The sequence below is a fragment of the Gracilinanus agilis genome, chromosome 3 (assembly GCF_016433145.1).
Source record: "Gracilinanus agilis isolate LMUSP501 chromosome 3, AgileGrace, whole genome shotgun sequence".
Taxonomy (NCBI): Eukaryota; Metazoa; Chordata; class Mammalia; order Didelphimorphia; family Didelphidae; genus Gracilinanus; species Gracilinanus agilis.
Genome location: NC_058132.1, coordinates 111,307,905 through 111,333,231, shown reverse-complemented (window position 1 = coordinate 111,333,231; position 25,327 = coordinate 111,307,905). Strand labels below are relative to the sequence as shown.

Sequence of the window (25,327 nt, the reverse complement as noted above, 5' to 3'; positions counted from 1 at the left end):
AGTTAGGAAACATTTGTGATAACTCAAGCTTACATCTTGAAAAGTTATCCTTAGGCTTTCTGTTGGTAGGCGGAGAAATTGTAGTTATCATTCTAAAGGTTTCTCTGGATTGAGAGACCTGAAAGAAACAGCTCTTGAAACATTGTCATTGAATAACTTGAATTTTGTTTGGACCAATCTGTTCTGAGTTGGTTTGAAGTGTTGCAAACATTTTTCTTCTGAAGGTTTGAAGCTGAGTCTTGGAAGCATTTTTAGATTTCTCTTTATGAATAGAATCATTGTACAAAGAAGGAAAAAACATAAGTAGAGAAAATTACTGGTTATAGCTGAAAAGTTATTGAGATATATAGTAGAATTTGCATATTGTGGATCTGCATTTGGATTGTCACATATTCATATAAGGAAGAAAGGAAACAAGCATTTATTAAATACCTATTATGTGCCAGGCACTGTGCTAAGCACTTTATAAATATCTCATTTTATCTTTACAACAATACTGCATGGTAGGTACTTTTTATTATCCCCATTTTACAGTTGACAAAACTCGGTAAACAGGTTGAATGACTTGCCCATTGTCACACAACCATCCTGGATTTCAACATGACCTTTCGATTCCAGGATTCGTGCTCTAGCCACTGCACTACCTAGCTACCACATAGAGTGATATGTATTGTTAATATTCCTGGAGTACATCATATGTAGGATGCTTTTTTTGATTTGTTATCTTTATGTATTTAGGACATCTAGGTGGCACAGTGAATAGAGATGGGCTTGATGTCAGGAAGATCCGAGTTCAAATCCAGCCTGAGACAGATATATGACCCTGGGCAAGTCACATTACCCTGTTTACCTTACTTTCTTCCTGTAAAATGAGCTAGAGAAGGAAATGGCAAACTACATACAGCTGAAAAAATTTGAATGACGATAAATCCTTATATATTTAGGAATGTGTTAATTACAAATCTTACATCTTGTGATTACTTCAATAATTATTATTTTATAATAGCATAAGAAAATTCCTTTGTTTAGCTGTAACTAAATAAGATTAATAACTGATGCTTTCTTAAATATTATTCCCCAGTATTGTTTTTGGATGCTTGGTTGGGCATAGTATGATCCAAGGAAAGAATTCTGGATTTGGAGGCAGAACACCTAAGCTTTGTTTTAGTACTTTATTTCAGTTAGACTTAGAAAATTGGAATAGAATCAACTCTGTTAATATATCTTGAAATTGTCATAAACAATTATATTTATCATTAATTAATATGGAAAATAAGAAATAGTTACCATAAACCCTTCATTTATCAAAATGAGCATTTAAAAAGAAGATATCAAAATTTCAAAACAATTATTGAACCCAAAGTGCTTGTTTTGTTTCCCTTCCAAGTCTGAATGAAGTTCCAATATCTTTTTGGTGTAGTTGCAGTCATTGAGCACATTCTAGTTCTCTTGAAATAGGCTTTGTACTACATTGTGCATATTTCCTTATGTACACGTTTACATAGTTCCTTAAAGGAAAATGTCATACCTTAAGACCGTGGTGGTGAACCTATGGCATGCATGCCGGAGGGGGTACTCAGAGCCCTCTCTGTGGGCATGGCTTCACCAGAGTTTGTTACTAGAAAGCCACAGGGATGGGCTGTTTCCCCCCACCCCCATGTACACCTGAGGACATCACCCACCCTTCTAAAAGGTTGGCCATCACTGCCTTAAGATATAATGAGTCAGCCATTGTCTGATGATTTGGTATATAGGTTATCTCACTTTTTGGTGTAATGGGGATATTTTTATAAAAGCCCTTTCCCACAGTGCCCTTGGAATGGAATTCTGGTAGGTTAAAGGGAATAATGAATTTTATGACTTTATTATGTTTCAGAATTTTTGTGGTAGACTTCAGCCTTACAACATTGTAATAGATATACACCTTTTCCCTCTGCTGTGTCAGTACTGTTTTATCATTTTTTGTGTGTGTACTTTTAAAATGCTTTTGTTGTAGTTTTGTGACGTTTTGATCATTTTACACATTTAAAAATAAAATTTGACAAAACCTCCGCATCTGTTTTTTTTACTCCTTTCTAACTTCATTTTATAGATTTGGTAGAATGAATTGAATTGTTAAATTACCTAAGTTTTTATTTTTTCATTTGTAAAATAAAGGGAGAGTAGTAGGTGGCCTTAGATGGCAAGCTTTATGGCTATGCTCTTATGTATGTTTTCTTATTAGCATGTGATAATACTTCAGATATATTTGATTTAGTTATATGAACTTTCTGAATTACTGAGTTTTCATGCAAGAGTAATGTTCTGGATGTATCATATGATTGCCTAAGCCAAAATATGTATTGGGATTTTTGTTTCTCAAATGATTTAGTTTGATATTCTATAGTTCATATAGTGAGAGTAAAAAATCTATAGAGCTAACTGAAGTAGCCAACTAAAGGAAATTCCAGTTATATAGGACTTTTAAAATCAAGGAAGAATAGGAAACAAATAGCCTTTCATAATTTGACTCACCTGTGTAGCCAGCCATATTTTTTATAATTCCCTTGGGCATGTTATTCCACCCAAAAGTAGATTACTTGCAGTCCCTTTTTTGTTGAGCCTTTTATTATCTCAGAGTTGAAAGAATACTAGATTTGGAGAACTTGTCATCCAATCCCAATTGTCATTATAAACAAGTTTCTTAACCTCTTCAACTGTCATCTCTAAATTGGGGAAGTTGAATTAGATGCTTTCTAAGGTTTGTTATTACTCTTAACCCTGATCCTGTGATTTTTTTTGCATACTTTCTCTCTGCTACATGGCCAGAATGAACTACCTCTCTTTTCCCTCTTCCCCCTTCTGTTCTATTTATATCCCTCGTAAAGGCTTTTTATTTAAAATTTTCCCTTATCTCGCTACCCTCCTGTCTCTTCCATAAATGTCTCATAGAAATTTGTCTAAATTGCCTTTGGACTGACTTCATTCTCTCGTCATATTTATGTATTTGTTCTATTCTTCTATCCTAAGCTTCTTGAGAGTAGGTCTACACTATTTCTGTTAACATAATGCCAATATTTCATACACTTCATATACTTATGAATACTTACTTAAGTTGAAGTAGAGAGCCAGTCATATCATAGGCCAGATGTATTTAATCTTTCTAGAAACATAGAAATATCAACCTAGAGAGAATCTTGATAAACATGTGATCTTTAGATGACTGCATCTATGCATGCTTCCAACTATTACTATTTTTACTTTACTACTACTACTACTACTACTACTACTACTACTACTACTACTACTACTACTACTACTACTAAATTGTTTAGGGAGAATTGTATTACAAAGTAAAAGGAATAGCATTACTGTTCTCTATTATCAATATGGCTACAAAAGCCTCTCTCCCAAACATGTTATTTAATGAGAGGGATCCATGTTGAGGGCCTGATTTAGGTGCATGAGTCACTTTAGAATTTTGTGTATAGTTTAGCATTTTTAAAGATATTGCCCTGCACTTGGTTTCATATGATTTGTTTTAAAATAGGCTTGCGTTTTTCTGTTGGACCCAAGAATGCTTTGTGCTAAGCTGAGCCTTCTACTGCTTCTTTAATATTTAGTGCCTTTTCAGTACCAGGTACAATAGAAATTCCTTTGAACATTGTTTTTATATTTCAGATTTAATCCAGTGCACAAATGAAATGAATGTGAACATCCCCCAGTTGGCAGACAGCTTGTTTGAAAGAACTACTAACAGTAGTTGGGTGGTGGTGTTCAAGTCTCTCATCACAACTCACCATTTGATGGTATATGGAAATGAGGTAAGCTGTGTTTTTGGCATTGGCTAAAATTCTTTATGTATTACCTGATTAATCAATTTTGATATTATATCAACACCTCACACCATATACCAAGGTAAAGTCAAAATGAATACATGATTTCGAAATAAAGGTGATAACCATAAGCAAATTAAAGGAGCACAAAATACTTTATTTGTTACACCTATGGATAAGGGAAGAATTTAGGTCAAAACAATAAAGAAAACATTGAGAAGTAAAATGGATAATTTTGATTATATTAAATTAAAAAGATTTTGTACAAAAAAAGCCAGTGCAACAAAGATTACAAGGGAGCAACAAACGGGGGGGGAAAAACCTTTTATAGCAAGTTTCTCCAACAAAGGCCTCATTTCTTAAATATATAGAGAATTTACCCAAAATTATAAGAATACAAAGCATTCCCCAATTGACAAATGGTTAAAGGATACAAACAGGCAGTTTTTAGAAGAAACTCTAGTCATATTAAAAGTGCTCCAAATCATTATTGATTAGAGAAATGCATATTAAAACAACTCTGAGGTATCGCCCCCACGCCTAAGAGATTGGCTAACTTTAACGAAAATGAAAATGATAAATGTTGGAGAGGATGTGGGAAAATTGGGACACTTGTACACTATTGGTGGAACTGAACTTGGTCCAATCATTTTGGAGAGGAGTCTGGAATCATGCATAAATGGCCTTAAAATTATGCATGCCCTTTGACCCAGCAATAACATTACTAGACCTTTATTCCAAAGAGATTTTAAAGATTGGGAAAAAGAACCTACTCATACAAAAATAGCAATAGCAGCTCTTTTTGTGACAAAGAAATGGGAAGTATGGGGATCTCCATCAATTGGGGGATGGCTGAACAAGTTGTGGTGTGTATATATATATATATATATATATATATATATAGTCGTAATGGAATATTATTGTGCTAAAAGAAATGAAGAACAAGGAGAGTTCAGAAAAACCAGGAAAGACTTATATACTTGATGTAAAGTGAGCAGAACCAGTAGCAAATGTTATATGATGATCAACCGAAGGAGTAAACTGTTATCAGCAGTGCAAGATTGCAAGATGGCACCAAGGAATTCAATGAAAAATGCTATCCACAGCCAAAGAAGGATCTGTTGGATTCTGATTACAGATGGAAGCATTCCATTTTTCACTTTATTTTCCTCATGAACTTTTTCTTATATGTGTGATATGTGTCTTCTTTCATAACATGATGAATGTGGAAATATGTATTGCATGACAGCATGGTATAACCTGTATTAGACTGTTTACTATAGTGGCAAGTGGGGTGGGAGGAGGAGGGGAATAGTATTTGGATCTAAAAATGCCAAATAACTTATTAAAAATTGTTTCTATGTGTAATTGAAAAAATTTTAAGTTATTTAAAATACATTAAGGTTTGTGAGCTTTAGGTTGACTTATATGATAATTCCACTTAAAATCAGTCAATGGGCAATTAAGTGCTTGACTTTATTTTTTAAGAGACAGGCAAGCATGTGTGTGTATGTACACACATGTTAATAGAATATTCTTTATGAGCCATGGTAATAAGTGAACAATTCATTTCAATAATCACATGCCCCAAAAGGGGGGGGTTGGGTGGTGCTAAGGCACTGGAGGGGTTAAGTGACTTGCTCAGTGTCATACATCTAGGAAGTATCTACATCTAGATTTGAACCCAGGACTTCCTGACATGTGCTAGGTGCCATGAATACAAAGATAAAAGTGAAAACAGTCCATGTCCTCAAGGAACTTAAAGTTTAACTAAGGAAGATACTCTGTGTGTCTGGGTGTATAAAATTGGGGGTGAGGAGTCATTGCATTTTAAATCTGAGGGGTAGCTAATGCACAATCCAGAGGTGGGAGATGGAGGACTGTGTGTGAGGCATGTTTGACAAGACTACAAAGTGTGGAGGAAACTAATTGCATTAAAACTAGAAAGACATGATTTGAAGATCTTTGAATAACAGAGGAATTTCTGGAGAAAATTACAAAACTATTCTGACTGGATCCACTACAAAATATGTTATATAATTTTAACTGAGTCTTTTCACTGCCACAAAGTAATCTTTTTACATCTCCCTAATTTGTTCACTATCCTGCTCACCACAATAGCTTTTTTGAACTTTTTCATGCCTACTAGAACCACACATGGTTACAGGTTCTCTCTGCTGAGAACCTTGCCTCATATTTCACTCAAAAAGTGGAGGCCAGTTGTCACAAACTCTCTCTTTTCTCTTCATCCTTATCTCATGTCACTCAGGTGTTTTCCAAAATGATTTCCTGCCTCACTTCTATCTCCTGAAAATATGTGGCCCTTCTATCCAAAGCAAAAAACTCTGTTTTAAGTGAGCCCATTCCATCCCAGAAGATTGCCCCACTATCATTCTCACTCATTTTATTTTCAGTCTTTATCTTCTGACCATTTTCATCTGACATTGTTTTCCTCAAAATTACCAATGATCTCATAATTGCCAAATGTAATGGTCTTTTCTCAGTTCTCATCATTCTTAACCTCTGCAGCTTTTGACACTGTTGATCACTTTTTATTTAGTACTTTCTTCTAAGTTTTTTGTGTTTTTTTGTGTTTTTTTACAGTGCTCTCTCCTAGTTCTACCCGTCTGACTACTCATGCTCAGTCCTTTTTGCTCTTCATTGAGATCATGCCCACTAACCTTGGGTGACCCCTCATTGCTCCATCTTGGGTCTTCTTCATCCTTTTCCTTGGGAATCTTATCAGTTTCCATGGATTCAGTTATCTCTTTCTTGATGATTTTCAGATATTATCTATCCAGGGCCAACTTTCTGCTGACCTTTAGTCTCACCTCTCCAAAAACCTCTTGGTCATCTTGAACTATATGTTTCAGAGACATCTTAAAGCCATCATATACAAAACTGGGCTCATCTTTCTCCCCAAGCTTTCCTCTTTTTAACTTTTTTTTTTAAACCCTTATCTTTCATCTTGGAGTCAATACTGTGTGTTGGCTTCAAGGCAGAAGAGTGGTATGGGCTAGGCAATGGGGGTCAAGTGACTTGTCCAGGGTCACACACAGCTAGGAAGTGTCTGAGGCCAGATTTGAACCTAGGACCTCCTCTCTCTAGGTCTGGCTCTCAATCCACTGAGCCACCCAGCTGCCCCCTTTTTAACTTCTATTAGCATTGAGGGTACCACAATTCTCTTAGTTCCTTACAACCTATATGTTATCTTTGACACCTCACTTATTCTCATCCTGCATATCTAGTCTGTCGAGTCTTATTTTTACCTCTTTCTCCCCTGAAACTGCTACCAGTCTGTTGCAAGCCACCTGTCACCTAACACCTGAAACATCATAATAGGCTACTGTTTTTGCTTTGCCTGTCCCAGGACTCCCGTCACTCTAGTCTACCCTTCCACTTGACTGCCAAAATTATCTTCCTACAATATATGTCTGATCCTGTCTCTTTTATTCAACAATCTCTAGTGGTTCCCTGTTACTAAGATCAAATAAAAAAACGTATATAATCTGCCCACTCCCTCCTCCCCCCTTCCTGGTCTTTTTAATCTCAGACCCATATATCTTCCCCAGTCCTCCCTACTCAGAGATCCATCGACACTAGTCTTTTTGCTTGTTTCTCACACTGGACACTCATGATGGCATTTTCATTGGCTATATACCACATTCCTGTAATTCCTTCAAGCCTCAACTAAAATCTTAACTTCTACAAGAAGCCTTTTCTTATTCTTCTTAATTTTAATTCCCTCTTCACTTTAGCCTGTCTATATCTTTTCTGTATTTGTTTACATTTTGTCTCCATTGAACTGTGAACTATAATGCAGGGACTTTTTTTTTTTTTTGCCTTTGTTTATATCCCTAGTGCTTAGTAGGCTTTTTCCTAACCCTTACCTTCTGTCTTACAATCAATTTTAAGACAGAAGACTGGCAAAGGATAGGAAATTGGAGTTATAACTGACTTGCACAAGATCACACAGTTAAAAGTGTGCAAGGCCAGATTTGAACCCAAATCCTCATGACTGCAGACCTGGCACTCTGTTAACTGTGCCCCCCGTAGTAAGCTCTTATTAAATGCTATTTGCCTTGACTTGATCCTGATGGTAAAAAAGGGCCACTGGAGTTTATTAAGTAGGTGAATGGTATGTGTTTTAGCAAAATCAGTGTGACTTGCTTTGTAGAGAATGATTTTAAGAGGAATGAGAAGAGAGGTAGGAAGAACATTAGGAAGTTACTGTAGTAGTCCAGATGAGAAGTGATAAGGACCAGAACTATAGTGGAAAGAAGGGGACAGATGTGTTAAATGTTGTAGAGTTAGAAATGACAAGATTTGTCAACTGAGTTGACATGGAAGATGAATAGATGCAGAATTAAGGTTGGCACTGAAGATGCAGAACCGGGGGATTGGAAAGATAAAGGTGTCCTTGATAGAAATAGTCAAGTTCAGAATTAGGATTTTTTTTTAGGGAAAATAATGAATTCAGTGTTGGATATATTAAGATTGATATTCCCACTGAGACATGGAATTCTTAATGACTAGTTGGGACAGGTTGGTAATGATATAATAATAAATAGGTTGGCTTTTTTGTAGGCCTCAGGAATGAGGCCAAGGCTGGAAATATATTTGGGAATCATCTACATAGAGATAATAAAACCTGGTGAGATGCTGAGGTCACTAGTAACAAAGAAAAAAACAAGGTCCAAGCCAAAGTCTTACAAAGATATCACACTTCTCTTCCTCACTCCCCAAATGCTTAGATGGGGAGTAGTATGAGGAGGAGAAGAATGAAGATAGATTCATGAGAGACACTGTAAATAGTAGAGTCCTAGACATAGTCAGAAAGACATTAGTTACTTAATAGCTATGTGTCCATGGACAAGTCCTTTAACCAGTGAGCTTCAATTTCAATAACTATAAAATAGAGATAATTCTGGTAACATGTATCTTTTTTGCAGAATTATTGTGAGGCTTAAATTAGATAATATATAAAAAGTGCCATGCAAACTTTAAAGGATTATGTAAATGCTGTTTGCTATTAATAATGAAAGTAATATCATTAATCATGGACATTTATGATATAGCCCTAATGTGTGGAGTTTCTAGTTGGGCCAAGCTGTTTCATGACCAAGGTATACCACTGGCTGATGCATTATGGGATTTTTAAAATTTTCACATATATTCTGAATTTTTATATAAAATCTGATGCTTGTTTTGAAAGACAGTGCTTTTAAAAAAAAGGCTATGCATGATACAGTGACTAGTTAATATCTTTTTATTTGATTTCTTTTAAAGAGGTCTAGTACCGGGTTAGTGTACTTTACTAGCATAACTATGCTTCCCTAAGTACTGTTAATTGTTAAGTATGTTAATTGTTTCAAATAGTTTTTTTAGTTTTTTAAAGGCACTTAAAAAATTTAGCCTTTAAACTAGATGATTGGTGACAAGCAACTTTTTTTTTTTTTTAAACCCTTGCCTTCCGTCTTGGAATCGATACTGTGTATTGGCTCCAAGGCAGAAGAGTGGTAAAGGTAGGTAGGCAATGGGGGTCAGGTGACTTGCCCAGGGTCACACACAGTTAGGAAGTGTCTGAGGCCAGATTTGAACCTACGGCCTCCCGTCTCTAGATCTGGCTCTCAATCCACTGAGCTACACAGCTTCCCCCTGACAAACAACTTTTTAAACAAATTTAATCAATTTTATTTAAATCTTAAAACTGGTTCTAGCATAGAATTCCTTTTTTCTTATAGGATCATCATTGCTTTTATTTCCTTCTATTTCTGTAGTCATGATACTTCAGTAAGCATCCTAATAATGGTGAAGCTGCTTTTATTTCTTCACAGTTGGTAAATTTAGATCTGAAGCCAGCACATGAACTATAAAACTTAAGCTTGTAAAACTTCATGAAATACCTCAACCATAAGTTTTCTGATTGTCAATTTATAGTTGAAATAAGACACTATAAACTGAGTTGAAATAACATGCATTTCTTTTCCTTTCTAGCGCTTTATCCAATACTTGGCTTCAAGGAACACATTGTTTAATTTAAGCAATTTTTTGGACAAAAGTGGCTTGCAAGGTAAAAAAAAAAAATTCAGAATATAGTTTCAAGAAAATGTAGCAAAATGGTGTTTATATGTCTATGTTGTGATGTATTGGGAGGAAATCATTTAGTGATTAGCTGGGGTTTTACCTTAAGTAGTAAAGTATTTGTAAAGTGCTTGGTGAACCTTAAAGTGCTATGTAAAACTAGTTATTACTAATTTTCACAGTTTTTCTTCATTAAAACATAAGAAAGTAAATATATAAAGAGGCAGTATACAAACCACATAGTGAAATTCTAATATAATTTTAGCACTATCATAAATATTTCTTTAAATACACATTTCAAGTATGCTCTGTAACATTACATATTTGTCCCTTAATTGACTTTTTTCAATAAAAATTTTAATAGGTTTTATAAGACATTTTAATTTTGTTTGCATATAGTATTAGTTTGCTAGGCAAAGTTATTGATTGAATGACTTATTTACTAAAAGGCTGGAATTTTTTCTCCTTTTTTTTAGGATATGATATGTCTACATTTATTAGACGATATAGTAGGTATCTAAATGAAAAAGCAGTTTCTTACAGACAAGTTGCATTTGACTTCACAAAAGTAAAAAGAGGGTAAGTTAAAACTTCTCGTATTTAGTTTTTGATATTCCTGTTTTGTAACTGTTGGTCAGAGGAATCCTGAGCTTCATCAAAGAATTAGAAGAATATGAATCAGGAGAGATGCAAGAAAGATCTCTAAACAATTGAACCTGAGAAATAGGGCTTTTCCACAAGAATGAGGTAGTGTTTGATCTCCTATGGAGTACATAGATACTATTAAGTAAAAGATCATCCAGGCAGTCAATAGTGGTTGGTGGCTCAAGGTTACTGAAATAGTAGTTGACCTAATGAGGTAAAAAGTTGGCTATCTTCCTAAGGCAACTATCCAAGGTGTGACAAAGAATCTGAAAAAACTTGTCCAGATGGGTAACTGTTAATCTTTCTGGAGAATAATGTGGACACAACCAATTAAATGTTTGAATTTTTAACAATATTGCTAAAGATTTTTAGATAGGAAGCCTCAAGACCTTAAGATTATAAGTGGTATTTTTTGGTTTGTTTGGTTTGTTTCTACCCAGTGAAATCGGGGAATTCATAGAAGAAATGCTTTAGGAAGATAACACCTGATTAAGTAATGCATGTCTGAAATTGGGATTTGACTTTTTGCATAGTGACTTAAAATACAGGAATGACTCTGGCTAGGGAGAGAGTGTACTTAACAAGGGCTGATAAGAATATATTTGGAAGAACTTAACTAACCTAATCAAACGGGCTTGTGTGTTTCCTGGACCAGATGAAAATGTAATTGGGAAATATTTAACAAAAGAAATAAAAGTAGAAAATAGGAAATGTTAATGTGTACTTTTCTAAGTAAATATGCAGCTCACAGGGATCCTTATGTATGGTTTAATGGACCCATTTCTATTGAATTTGATACGACTGGTTTAGATAACCATTAGTTGGCATTGTAATAGAGGTTGATTGGGGTAAAGGTTGAATTGGATGACCTCAGAGGTCTTTCTAACTCAGAGGTTGCCTTCTTTTGTGGCATCCATTAGCTGGATTGATTACTTAATATATTTGCAAATTTCTTTTAGTGTGTGATCTCAAATAATAAGTGATAAATTAGAGAGTTGTCACATTTAAAAATCAGTAACAGTTTTTTTTTCTTAAAAAGGCTTATATCATACCTAATTTTCATATTATGCTGGTTCAGCTCTTTTGCCTTGGCATAGTTTTTTAGCAGGTGTATGTTGTTTTTATTCATTTGGAAAGTTGGAGATCTTAAACAAATTTCTTACCATCCTTTAACTATAGGTTTCTTGGCATGAAAGCTATTTTATATACAAATCTTAGAATGGTCTTTGTTTTATGCCTAGTCCATAAGTTGCTGCCTTTTAGTTATGTGATACACTTGGGAGAAACCATTAATATCACTGAAATTAAAAAAAAAATCAGAGGGCACTAGTTTGTTATCTACTACTAGGATTTGGCCTATAGGCAGTCCGATCCCTGATAAATCAGTTTGAATCCTAAAAGAGCTCTGTTGTCCTGATGTAAACAATGAATAGGAACTTAGTGGCTACTGCCCTCTCAAACAGTTAATGAAGTAATAACTTTGGGTAATGGATATTGTAGCATGTGACTGTAAGTTACTGCCATAGCCACAACTGCCAGGAATTAGGAACTGCCAATAGAAATTTTTGAGATTTATATATATATATATATAAAATGATAATATGTCAAACATGATTTTTCCTTATGCTAAAGACTGGCTTGCTTAAGGGAAGGTTCTGGGAAAATCTGATGTATAGAGTATTGCTAATATACTTAAGTAAACTTCACTAAGAGAACTGGCTAATCAAAAAAAAAATTCTGACATAACTTTTTTAAAACTTATAATAGAATTTATCACAGGTATGGAGATAATTGGGGAAAATTGAATTATATCATTGAGGAGAATAGTCTATTCCATTTTTTTCCAGGTGAAATGTAAACATCGCTTGTGTGGCTCCAGTATTTGAAGAAAACAGGCTTCACATATAAATTCTTGCTTAAAACATTTAAATTATTAGCACCATGTACTTAGAAAAATTTGATCATTTGACTACAACACCTGACTGAGGTAGATAATGTTTTAGATTTTTTTATTTTGTCTAGACCAGAGATTCTTAAATCTTTTTAAGTCACAGACCCGTTTGGGAGTCTGGTGAAGAGATCCTAGCAGAATAATGTTTTTAAATAATCGAAAGAAATTCCAAATTTGAGAGAGAGATTAGTAAAAATAAAGTATCTTTTTCTTATCTGAATTCATGAACCCCTTGGTCCATGGACTTCAGATTAAGAACTCTTGGTTTAAGCCTACAATTTCATAGGTGGAAGAAATTTCATATCTAAGTAGCTCTTCTATACAAGTTAGTTTTTAGAGAATTGCTAGAGACAATGAGGTATTAAATTATAAGTATAGAGTTACAAAGTCATTACACCAGAGATAGTATTTGTATTTGGATCTTCCTGACTGTCAGACAGTAAACATTAAGTATATGCTACATGTGAGGTACTGTGCAGTGCTAGGCATTATAAAAAGATTCAGAAGATAGTCTCTACCCTCAAGGAGTTTATACTCTTATGGAAGGGATGGGGGCACAATATATAAACAGCTATGTATAAACAAGGAAATATACATATCTTATATATATAATATATATACATACATGCAGGATAAATAGGAAAAAGTTTAGAAGTGAGAAGGCATTAGAATTAAGAGGGCTTAGAAAGGCTTCCTGTAAAAGATGCAGAAGATTGGAGACTGCCTTTGCCTACTGTGTCTCAATGTCTTAATCCACTTTTACAGTTAAAGAAAGAGGTGTGTAAGGAATTAAATTTAAAGTTTGACTAAATATATGAGAATTCTAAAATAATATGGTGGTTGCTGATTTAAAAATATTATAATTGAAGTCAAAATGACTTTGAGTAGTTTATTTACAAAGAGTTGGAAAGAGTGAAAGTAGAGAAATGTTTAAAGAAAATGTCTAGTAAATGTTGCTCTGGTATCCGGAGCAAACCCAGCAGGGCTTGATAACCCTCAGCTGGAGGACTCAGTGGTAAGTTAATGGGGGGGTTCCACCCATGCAGCCTCCTCCAAGAGGGTATGGCCTTTCCAGACCTAATCTCTCCAGAAGCCTAGAAAGGAGGGTTAGCTACTTGTTCACCCAAGACAAACTCCAAAGGAGAAGATCCAGGAGCAGTCTTACCAGAAGCAGTTAAAGAGCCAAAGTCCCAGTCCAAGTCCCAAGCCAAAGCTTCAAGCTGAAAACCCCTTGGACTGGAAGTTCAGGCCTTTTTATAGTCCTTTTCTCACATCACTTCCTGTTCCTTCCTTCACTTTACGGGGACCAATTGCAGTTTCTCAATTTGCTTAGCACTGCCTGAGAGGTGGTCATTTGCCTCTAGGGTTGTCACCCACCTTAGTAAGTGACTTGGGAACTCCCTTACTTAGCGGTAAGTAGGGGTGTTAAAGGTTTTGGTTGATTAATTTAAAAATAGACAAGGGGAGAGTTAATCCTATCTTCACAGGTGCAAAAAAACTTAAACAATAATGCCTATGGTCAAGCAGATAATAAGTAGGAACTCAAATCCAGATTTCCATGTCTAGTGCTTGTTTTCTATGCCATATAGGATTTGAATACACAAATTTTTAGTCAGATACACTGAAGCCTAAAAAGATTTGCCACATGTAGCAATATGAATATGAAGTTTAAAAAAATATCAATCATTATATTGAAGTTTTATGCTTCATTTTAAACCTGTTGTCTAGCACATCTTTGTGAAAAGGTAGAACACCATTTAGTCCACTGAAGTCATTAAGTCATTGATTGAACATTTATGTGCTGGATACAGGGCTTAAGGGTTAGGGATACTAAGAAAGGCAAAATAGCAGTCTCTCCCTTCAAGGAATTCCCATTCTAATGGGATAGACAGCATGTAAATAAATGTTGATATTGAATAGATATATACAAAATTATAAAGGTAATTTGAAAGAAGGGATAAACAGCTAACTGGGAAAACCCTTCTTTAGGAGGTAAGGTTTGAGCTGAGCCCTGAGGGAAGATAGGGATACTAAGAGACAGAGGTAAGGGGCACAGCATTACTGGCATGGGGCCTAGTGACCTGGTACAGATGGAAGATAAAGTAAAATATTCAAGAAACTGCAAGTAAGCTAGTATAGCTAAACTGAACTGTGTATGGGGAGAAAGATGTAAGAAGACTGGCATTGTAAGAAGGGATCAGGTTATGAATAGCTCCAAATGTCTAAAACACAAGACTTCATGCTTAATCTTTTACATGATAAGGTGTCATTGAAGCCCATGGAGAGGAAAAGTAGTTGGGGTCAAACCTTCAGTTTAGAAAAATCACTTTTGCTTATTACATAATGGAGGATGGATTGGGTTAGGGAAAGGTTTGAGGCATGGAGACCAGTTTTGAAGAAGTTATATTAATGTAAGCAAGAAATTATAAGGAGCCTCAGGTTGTGATTGTATTAATGGAGAGAAGGGGATGCATTTTATTATTGTCATGAAGGTAGAAATGACAAGATTTATTTTAGGATTGGAGTGTATGGGGAATGAAGGGAGCAAGGTAGCTGGTTTAGGTGACTGGATACTTATGTCCTTGACAATAATAGTTATGTCCTTGACAATAATAGCAAATTTGGGGGGGAAATAGGATTTTTTGGGGGCAAGATAATGAAACCATGAGTTATGTAGTTGTTCAAAAAGCAGTTGGAGATGCTCAGTGGAGATACTGGAGCTGAACATAAAGATTTGGGAATCATTTGCACATAGTTAATAATGAAATCTGATGAGACAACCAAGCAAGGTAGAATAGAGTAAAAAAGAATGCCCAAGAATAAGAGTGAAAAGAAGGGAACATCCATTCTCTTCCTGAGGGAGTGGCATGGATGAAAAATCAGTAGAGAAGACAGAGAAGTAGTTAGACAGTTCAGAGGAGAAATGAAAGAAGAGTAGTCATGAAAATCTAGAGATTAAAGAGTGTTTATTCAGAAGAAAATGGTGATAGGCAATTTTGAAGGGTATAGAGAAGTTGAGGATCATTATTGAGAAAAATGTGGTCATTGTGTAAATTGTTCTCGTCTGCTTAGTTTGCCTGGCATTAGTTGATTCAAATCTTGCCATGTTTTTCTTTTGATTTCTTTATATTCATTATTTATGGCACAATAATATTTCATTACATTGATATACTATTAATTTAGTCATTTCCCACTTGATGGACACTCATTTTACTTCTAGTTTATTGCTATTAAAAAAGTACCTTTTTTTGGTATATTATTGGATTTTTCTATCTTTGACCTCCTAGGAGATACATACCTAGCTATAGTATCCCTAGAACAAAGTATATATAATTGAATGACTTTTTTATTGTTATTTTAACTTATTTTCCAGAATGGTTGAATCAGTTTATAGCAACAATTGCATCCTACTATGCCTGTCTTTACAAAACTCCTTCAATATTCATCATTTTTTCTTTTGTCTTCATTCTGCTGTGTGAGGTGAAACCTAAAATTCGAACGTACATTTCTCTTAATTGAGATTTATAACATTTTCTTATATAGTGGTTCTTAGCTTGATTTCCTCTTTTGGAAATTGCCTCTCTGTATCCTTTGATTCCTGGGAAATGACTCTTGTTCTTAAGTATTTGTATCAGTTCCCTTTCCTTCTTAGACATCAGATCATTATCAGAGGTACTTGCTACAAAGGTTTTTTTCTTCATTTTAATTGCTTTTCTGCTCCTTTGTGAGCTTTTCTAGACATAAATTTTTCTTTTTCAGGAAAAGGGCAAGGACTGTCTTATACTTATTTGTATCCACATAGTACCTTATACATGGTAGGTCCTTAATATTTGTTGAAACTTTGCAAATATGTTCAGTTTTTCTTTTTCGATGGGCTAATCTATAAAAATCCCTTAACAGAACTACAGGCTATTCCTTTGGCTTCTTATAACATCTTTGCATATATATATATATATATATATATCTTGAATCATCTTTTAAGAATAATCAGATATTTGATATTCTTTAATAGGGGGATCATTTTGACACACCTAGATGGTGGATTTAAATACTATACAACAGCATGGAATCTTAGGTATTCAAATACCTAGCAACAAAACCAGAAAATTCTTGATGACACATGCCCGGCAGTAGATCAAAAGTGTAATTTTCATTCTGATAATTTAGAATGTATATGAAAAATTGAATTACATGGTCTCTCTGGTCCCTTTAAACTTTATGATCCTTTGTTTCTGGAATTTGTAGAATTGGTAATGTTATGGTGCCATATTAGTGTAGTAAACATTTTGTATGATCATTTTGGAGTTATTTTTAGTCACTCTAATTATCCAATAGCTATTTTGTTATTTTTCTTCCTGTATGATTTCTAATGTTTCATATTTAATGTTAACAGGATATAGCTGCATAGAAAGTGCATAGAAAATTAGAGCAGGAATCAGAAAGATCTAAGTCAAATATGGCCTCAGATGTTTATTAGCTATGTGTTCCTGGACATGTCACTTGAACCACTGTCTGCCTCAATGTCCTCATCTATAAAATGGGAATAATAACACCTTCCTCCTAGCGTTGGTGTGAGGATAAAATGAGATAATATTTGTAAAAGAATTTGCAGAACTTGAAACTATATAAATACTATTGGTTTTGGTTTTGTTATTAATTGGGAGAAAAGCTTTTTCTTGTTTAAAGTTTTCTTGTTAACATCTCCATTAGAATTTCTAAGCTATATGGCAATTCCTTTAAAATTTAATAACATTCATTTTTTTTCCTTTTATTTGTTCATTAGGGCTGATGGAGTCATGAGAACAATGAACACAGAAAAACTCCTAAAAACTGTACCAATTATTCAGAATCAGATGGATGCACTTCTTGATTTTAATGTAAGTTCAGTTGTACTTTTATTTATCCTTGATTCCTGTGATTAATAGATTTAAATACCCTTGATATTCCTGTAAGAGTTCCCTAACTACAGAAGACACATTTCAACTCTTACTTTTATTGTGAAATGTTTTGTAGGTTTTAGGTTTTAATGGGTGATGTACTGTTTTGGTAAAACCAGTGTGTTCCAAATTAAATTGTCTTTCATTTGATTTTAGTGTTTGAGGACTTTCCCTTTTTGATTTATTTTTTTCTTCCTTGTGCTTTAATTTTCTGCTAAACTTGATTAAATACCCTTACATAAGAACCATGTTTCCAGACACAAAGAAAAAATAAGATAGTGAGACTATTCAAAGAAGAGTAATTTTTACAAAGTAATTTAAAGTGGTTTAAAAAATAATGGTGATGTAGATTGTTTAATTTTTAGATCTCTTAAAAATTCTCAACTTTCTGTAACACTTCTATTAATGTACATAGGAATCACAGCAAAGTAGATTTTAAAAATAAGAGAATGTTCTTAAAAGTATTAAAAAGCATAGGAATAAATTGAACTTTTCTTAAAATAATAAGTAGTATCTACCTAAAACCAAGAACAAGTATCTATATATGATGGGGATAAGTTAAAATCCTTGTGAATAAGATCATGGGGGAAGTAATATATCCGTTATCATCACTGTTGTTCAGAATTGTACTAGAAAAAGCCAAAGCAGAAAAAGAAATTTTAGGAATAAGAATAAGCAGAGAGGAAACAAAACTATCAGTCTTTTCAGACAACATGATGGTATATGTAAAGAAACCTAGACAATCAACTAAAAAGCTAGTTGAAACAATTGATAACTTTAGCAAAGTTGCAGGATATAAAACCCATATAAATTATCATCTATTCTATATTTTACCATTAAAACCTAGCAGGAAGAGATAGAAATTATATTTAAAAAACTGCAGACAATATAAAATACTTGGTAATCTACCTGTCAAGACAAAACTAAGACCTATGTGAATGTAATTATAAAACACTTTTGACACAAATGGAGATCTAAACAATTAAATATTAATTGCCTGTGGGTAGGCTAAGCCAATATGATAACAATAACAGTTCTATCTAAATTCATTTATTTATTTAGTACCAAGCCAATCAAACTCCCAGAGAATTATTTTATAGAACTAGAATAGAATTGCAACAAAATTCATCTGGAAGAACAAAAGATCAAGAATTCTCAAGGGAATCAGTAAAAAAAAATGTGGAGGGGGTCTAGCAATACTCGATTTCAAAATATATTACAAAGTGGTAATCATTAAAATAGTCTAGTACTGTCTAAGAAATAGAGTAGTGGACTATTGGAATAGATTAGGTACTATAATACATAGTAGTAAATGACTATGGTAATTTTATATCTGGTAAACCCAAAGGTCTAAACATTGGAGGTAATAACTCATTTGACAGAAATTGCTGGGAAAACTGGAAAGCAATTTGGCAGAAATTAGCCATTGACCACTATCTCTCATAGTGTACCAAGTCAAGGTAAAAAGGGTATATTAGCAATTTGAGGAGAGTGCAGGAAAATTTACCTGTCAGAAGAGTTTATGATCAAACAATGAATAGAGAGGATCATAGCAAGTAAAATAGATAATTCTGTCTATATGAAATTAAAATAGTTTGCATAATCAAAATTAATTTAGTTAAAATTGGAAGGAAAGCATGAAATTGGGGGGGAGGAAATTTATAGATTTCTCTCATAATGGCCTCATTTCTCAAACATAAGGGAAACTAAGTCAAATTTGTAAAAATTAGAGCTATTCACCAATTAATAGTCAAAGGATATAAATAGGCAGTTACCAAAGAAGAAATCAAAGCTGTCAACAGTTATTTAAAAATGCTCTTAATTACTAATAATTACAGAAATGGTGAATTAAAATAACTCTTGAGGTTCCACTTCACACCTATTAGATTGGTTATCATGACAGAAAAGGAAAATAACAGATGTTGGAGATGATGTGGAAAGATAGGGACACTAATGTCCCACTGGTAATGTTGTAAACTGGTTTAGTTATTTTGGAGAAAAATTTGGAACTATGTCCAAAGGACTAAAAAATTGTTCATAACTTTTAACCCCGCTGGGTCATTACTAGTCTGTATCCCAAACAAATTAAAGAAAAAAAGAAAGGGCCTATATGTTCAAAAATATTATAGTACCTCTTACTGTGATGGCAAAGAATTGAAATTGAAGTTATGTCTATTAACGGGAATGGCTGAAGAAGTTGTTATGATTGTGATGGAATACTGGTGTGCTATAAGAAATGACAAGCAGAATGGTTTTAGAAAATCTTAGGAAGACTTATGTGAACTGATTCAAAGTGAAGTGAACAGTACCAGGAGAACATTTTACATAGTTACCACAGTATTATAAAGATGATCATTTATGAAAGACTAAGCTTCTCTAATCAGTACATATCTGAGATAATTCCAAAGGGCGCAGGAATAAAAAATGCTATCTATATTCAGAGAGAGAGAGAATGATGAACTCTTGAGTGTAGATCAAAGCAAACTTGCTTTTTTTCTTTGACAAGATGGATATATGTTTTTCAGCACTTGACTTTACATGGAGAATTGAACTTAATTGAACTTTTATTTGCCTTCTCTATTGGTGGGAGAGGGAATTAGAGGAATGATAAAATTGGGAATTTAAAATTTTTTTAAATGAATATATGATTACTTAAAAAAGAAAGAATGTAAAATAGTTGTGTATTTGTCACCAGGTGCATAGGATGAAGTACTGTGATTTCCAAAAGAAAATTAGTTTTAAAAAAGTTACTGTCCTTCCATAATTATTTAGTTTATTTGAATTGTTTGGTGCCAAATTTCATGTATATGTTTTTGTTAATTTCTGTTTTGTGACATTTGACTTCATTAGTTTGAATGTTTGGTGGTTAATTACTAGATTCCTGAAAACCTTACTGAAACGTCAGAGATGATTTTTTTTTTGGTCACTAAATCTTCAAACCCTGAGATACTCCATATTTGGCTAGGAAGGAAAATACTAGGGTTGGTGCAAATATAGGTAGTGAATGTTATTGGCATATATAACCGGCTATTACTCTTGACATTTCATAGAATCCCAAACTACAAGAGAGATATAGGCAGAATTGATTTGGATCCATTTATTAGTGCTCATGAAAGTGGAATTTAGAGAAGGCATGGCTTGAAACTGACCTTTTTCAGAAGCTTTCCAGAGTAAAACAAACCAAAAAATCTGCAGGAGGGTTTATAGATTTCCTGGCAATGCCATATTAAGGCTATCTGTATAGACCATTTAGATTGACTTCAGATTGGATGGCATGAATAGAGTAATTCTGTTGAAATTTGCTGGTGGCTAGATAACACTTGCACAAAGTACCATGCTTCCAGAGGCATTAAATGTTAAGGAAAATAAAGAAAAGCAAACAGTAGAAATGCCAATGTCAGACAATTGGTAGTCAGCTTGAGTTTTGGAATGTTATTGCTGCTGTCATATCTATTGGGTGCTTTGCATTAGGTAGAAGAAGAGATATTGACTAAGAAATGTAATTAGACTTTTATTATCCATATTAATCATTATATATCCCAGTGACCCACTCAAATATTAGTGTCATAATTGGAGAAATAATTTCAACTTCATAGTTGAAAGGGATTAGGGAATAAACTATTTATTCTAGGGACATTAATTTTTTGTTTAAAGAGAATCTTTGGCAGCAACTGGAGTTGGGGGAGACTTGTGGCAAGAGGAACCAATTGGAAGGCTATTGAAGTAGTCTAGGCAAGAACTGATGTGGGCTTGACTTAAGGAAGTGGCTATCTCAGTAATAGGACAGAATTGAATAGGAGAGATATTGTAGAGATAAAAATGATAAAATTTAGATATGTGTGGAGGATGAGAAATTGATGATGATTCTAGTATTACAAAACTGGGAGAATGGAGAAATGGTGGTACCTTTAACAGATATAGTTATTTTTGGAAAAAGGATTATTTTGGAGAAGGAATATGTTTTATTTTGAATATATTGAGTTTATGATGTCTCTGGGAAATGCAGTTTGAAATGTCTTAACTTGTTAGTGGTGTTGGACAAATTCTGGGGAGAGATTAGAGCATACAAATCCAGGAATCATCAACATATAGATAATAGTTGAAAAAGATGGGAGATGATGAAGTTACTGACAGAATAAGTAAAGAAAAGATCCAGAGAGAGAAGAGAGAAAGGGGAGGATTAGAGAGGGAGTATGATAAAGGGGAGGTAGGATTGAGAAGGCAATCTCTAGATGATTAGCATCAAGAATACATATAGGGACATTCTAGGGGGTTCCGGGTTAAGATGGCGGCAGAGTAAGAAGCAACTCTTAACCTCTCCTGACCGAAACACACAAAACTCCTCAAGGGGACATAAAAACAAGTCCAGACGAACGGAGGAACCCCACAACAGGGCACAGCATGGAAGATACGAATATCGAGGCATTTCCATGCTATAAAGGGGTGAAACAGCTCTCACTAAATCGCAGGCTGAGCAACCACCCCCCCACACACACACCCCCTCCACACACAACACCTATAGCGCCGAAGCCAGCTAAAAAGAAATAGAGCAAGTTTGGGGCACCCATCGAGTCATTGGCAGCTCAGGGGCCTGTTCCTGAGAGCAGCAAGATTTAGGACCCCAAAAAGCTAACAAATGCACACCAAATTTGAGCGCGGGAGCAGGGCGCCGAGAGTGGGCGCAGAGTGCGGGCTCAGAGCGCAGGCACAGGCGGAGGCGTGGGTGGAGGCAGACACAGCCACAAGCTAAAGCTCTGAAACCCTGAGTGGGGAACCAGTGCAGACCGGTATACGACTGTGGAAGCAGCGCCCTGAGACTTGTAAAGAAACCTCCGGCAGACGATCAAGCAAGGGGGTCCACCAGGGGGCTTGACTGCGGACAGACCCTGAGCGTGAGGATAAACCTGAGAAGCTGCTGGGCTAACGATGGCTACCCAGTCTCAGGAAGTTCAGAAGAGAAAGATTAACAACAAGAAAAAGAAGTCTTTAACACTCGACAACTTTTACACAGAGAAAATCCAGACAACCGAGCAAACAGAGGAGGAGAACAAACAAGCATCCGGACCCTCCTCAAATAAGGAAAACTCACAAGCTATAGAAGAGTTCAAAACTGAGATTTTGAGGAAAATGGAAGAGATCTGGCAAGAAAATAACTGTTTAAAAGGTAGAATCTTGCAATTGGAAAGTGAGGCTCAGAAACCAAATGAACTGATAAGCAAATTGAACACCAGAAATGACCAGATTGAAAAGGAATACCAGAAGATTATGGCTGAAAACCAGAAGATTATAGCCGAAAACCAGAAGATTATAGCCGAAAACCAGAAGATTATAGCCGAAAACCAGAAGATAACAGCCGAAAACCAGAAGATTACAGCCGAAAATCAAAAGATCATAGCCAAAACCCGAAAGATTATAGCCGAAAATCAATCCCTAAAGGCTAGAATTGAGCAAGTAGAAGCTAATGATCTCTCAAGACAACAAGAACAAATAAAGTCAAAAGACTGAAAAAATAGAAGGAAACATAAAATATCTTAATGAGAGAGTGACAGACCAAGAAAACCGGTCTAGAAGAGACAATGTGAGAATAATTGGTCTTCCAGAAAAACCAGAAATTAATAGAAACCTGGACTCCACACTAACAGAAATTATTCAGCAAAATTGCCCTGAAGTCCTACAACAAGAGGGCAATATAGACATTGAAAGAATTCATAGAACACCTGCGACATTCGATCAAGAAAAGAAAACACCCAGAAATATAATTGCCAAATTCAAGAGTTTCCAAGCAAAAGAAAAAATCTTACAAGAAGCCAGAAAGAAACAATTCAAATATCAAGGAGCACCAATCAGGATCACACAGGATCTGGCAGCCTCCAAGCTAAAAGTTCGCAAGGCTTGGAATACGATATTCAGAAAGGCAAGAGAGCTGGGCCTGCAACCATGGATCAACTGCCCATCAAAACTGACTATGTATTTCCAGGGGAAAGTATGGGCATTCAACAAAATTGAAGAATTCCAGGGCACAGAAAAGACCAGGGCTAAATGGAAAGTTTGATATCCAGCCACAAAAATCGAGAGAAACATGAAAAAGTAAATAAGATACAGAGGGGAAAGAAAGAAAACTTATAATTTTTAAATTTGCCTTTTTAAGGGCCTCAGTGAGATCTAATTATCTGTATTCCTTTGTAGAGAAATGTTATGTATAATTCTCTGTAGTGAACTCTATTCACTATTATAATATTCACTATTATAGTAATCAGAAGAATAATTAACAGGGTGAGGGTGGAACACTAAATAATCTAGGATGATATGGGCAGTAGGAAAGAGGGGGTGAATAGCAGGGGACACCAAGAGAAACTTGAGTGAATAAGAAAATAGGATATTCTATTACACACAAAGAGGGCATGGGAGGGAGAGGGGACAAATACTATTATAAGAAGAAGAGGAAGAGAGCATTAAGAGGTAATAATCAAACCTTACTCTCAGTGTAATCAACCCAGAGAGGGAAGAGTAGCTATACTATCCATTGGGACATAAAACTCTTATCTAACCCTTCTGAGAAAGTTAGAAGGGATAAACCAAGGGGAGCAGGGGAGTGGGGAGGTCAAAAAAAGGGAGGGGAGAAGAGGGAGGGAATTCATAAGGCCTTTAAAAACAAAAAGAGGGGGAAAAATAAGGGAGGGGGTAGAAAGGGAAGTTAATCAAGGGAGGGGATAAGGGATAGCGGCTCAATAGCAAACCACTGATTTAAAAGGAAAAAGTATAAGGAAAAAGGGGGTAGGAAGAGGGGAGGATTCGAAAATGTCAGCAAATGCACAACTGATGATTATAACTCTGAATGTGAATGGGACGAACTTGCTCATAAAACGGAAGCAAATAGCAGAGTGGATTAGAAACCAAAATCCCACCATATGTTGTCTATAAGAAACACATATGAGGCGGGTGGACATACACAAGTTTAAGGTTCAGGGTTTGAGCAAAATCTTTTGGGCGTCAAATGAGAAAAAGAAGGCAGGAGTGGCTATTATGATTTCTTACACAGCCAAAGTAAAAATAGATATGATTAAAAAAGACAGGGAAGGTCATTACATCCTGATTAAAGGCAGTATAAACAATGAGGAAATAACACTGCTCAATATGTATGCACCAAGTGGCATAGTACCCAAATTCATAAAGGAGAAACTGGCAGAGCTCAAGAAGGAAATAGATAGTAAAACCATACTAGTGGGAGATCTAAATATTCCTCTGTCAGATCTAGATAAATCAAACCGAAAAATAAATAAGAAAGAGGTAAGAGAGGTGAATGAAGTCCTAGAAAAATTAGATTTAATTGATATGTGAAGAAAAATAAATAGGGACAAAAAGGAATACACCTTCTTTTCAGCTGCACATGGCACATTCACAAAGATTGACCATGTTATAGGGCATAGAATCATTGCAAACAAATGCAAAAGAGCAGAAATAATAAATGTAACCTTCTCAGATCATAATGCAATAAAAATAATAATTAGTAAGGGCACCTGGACAGGAAAATCAAAAACTAATGGGAAATTAAATAATATGATTCTTCAAAACCAATTTTTCAAAGAAGGAATCATAGAAACAATCAACAATTTCATTGAAGAAAATGACAATGATGAGACATCCTACCAAACTCTGTGGGATGCGGCCAAGGCAGTACTCAGGGGGAAATTTATATCCTTGAGTGCATATATTAACAAATTAAGGAGGGCAGAGATCAATGAATTGGGCATGCAACTCAAAAAATTAGAAAGCAAGCAAATTAAAAATCCCCAGATGAAAACTAAATTAGAAATACTAAAAACCAAGGGAGAAATTAATAAAATCGAAAGTAAAAGAACTATTGAATTAATTAATAAGACTAGAAGCTGGTACTT

At 34.9% G+C, this 25,327-nt stretch overlaps 1 protein-coding gene across 10 annotated transcripts in view; it reads left to right on the top strand.

The window, feature by feature from the left end:
- Positions 1-25,327, top strand: part of PICALM (phosphatidylinositol binding clathrin assembly protein) — a 128,132-nt gene that overhangs the window by 31,160 nt on the left and 71,645 nt on the right. For all 10 annotated transcript variants that reach the window (XM_044668211.1, XM_044668208.1, XM_044668210.1 and 7 more), the window contains exons 2-5: positions 3,661-3,803; positions 9,813-9,888; positions 10,376-10,478; positions 17,279-17,372. In XM_044668211.1, coding sequence (XP_044524146.1) covers positions 3,661-3,803; positions 9,813-9,888; positions 10,376-10,478; positions 17,279-17,372 — 416 coding nt within the window. The remainder of the gene's footprint in view (positions 1-3,660; positions 3,804-9,812; positions 9,889-10,375; positions 10,479-17,278; positions 17,373-25,327) is intronic.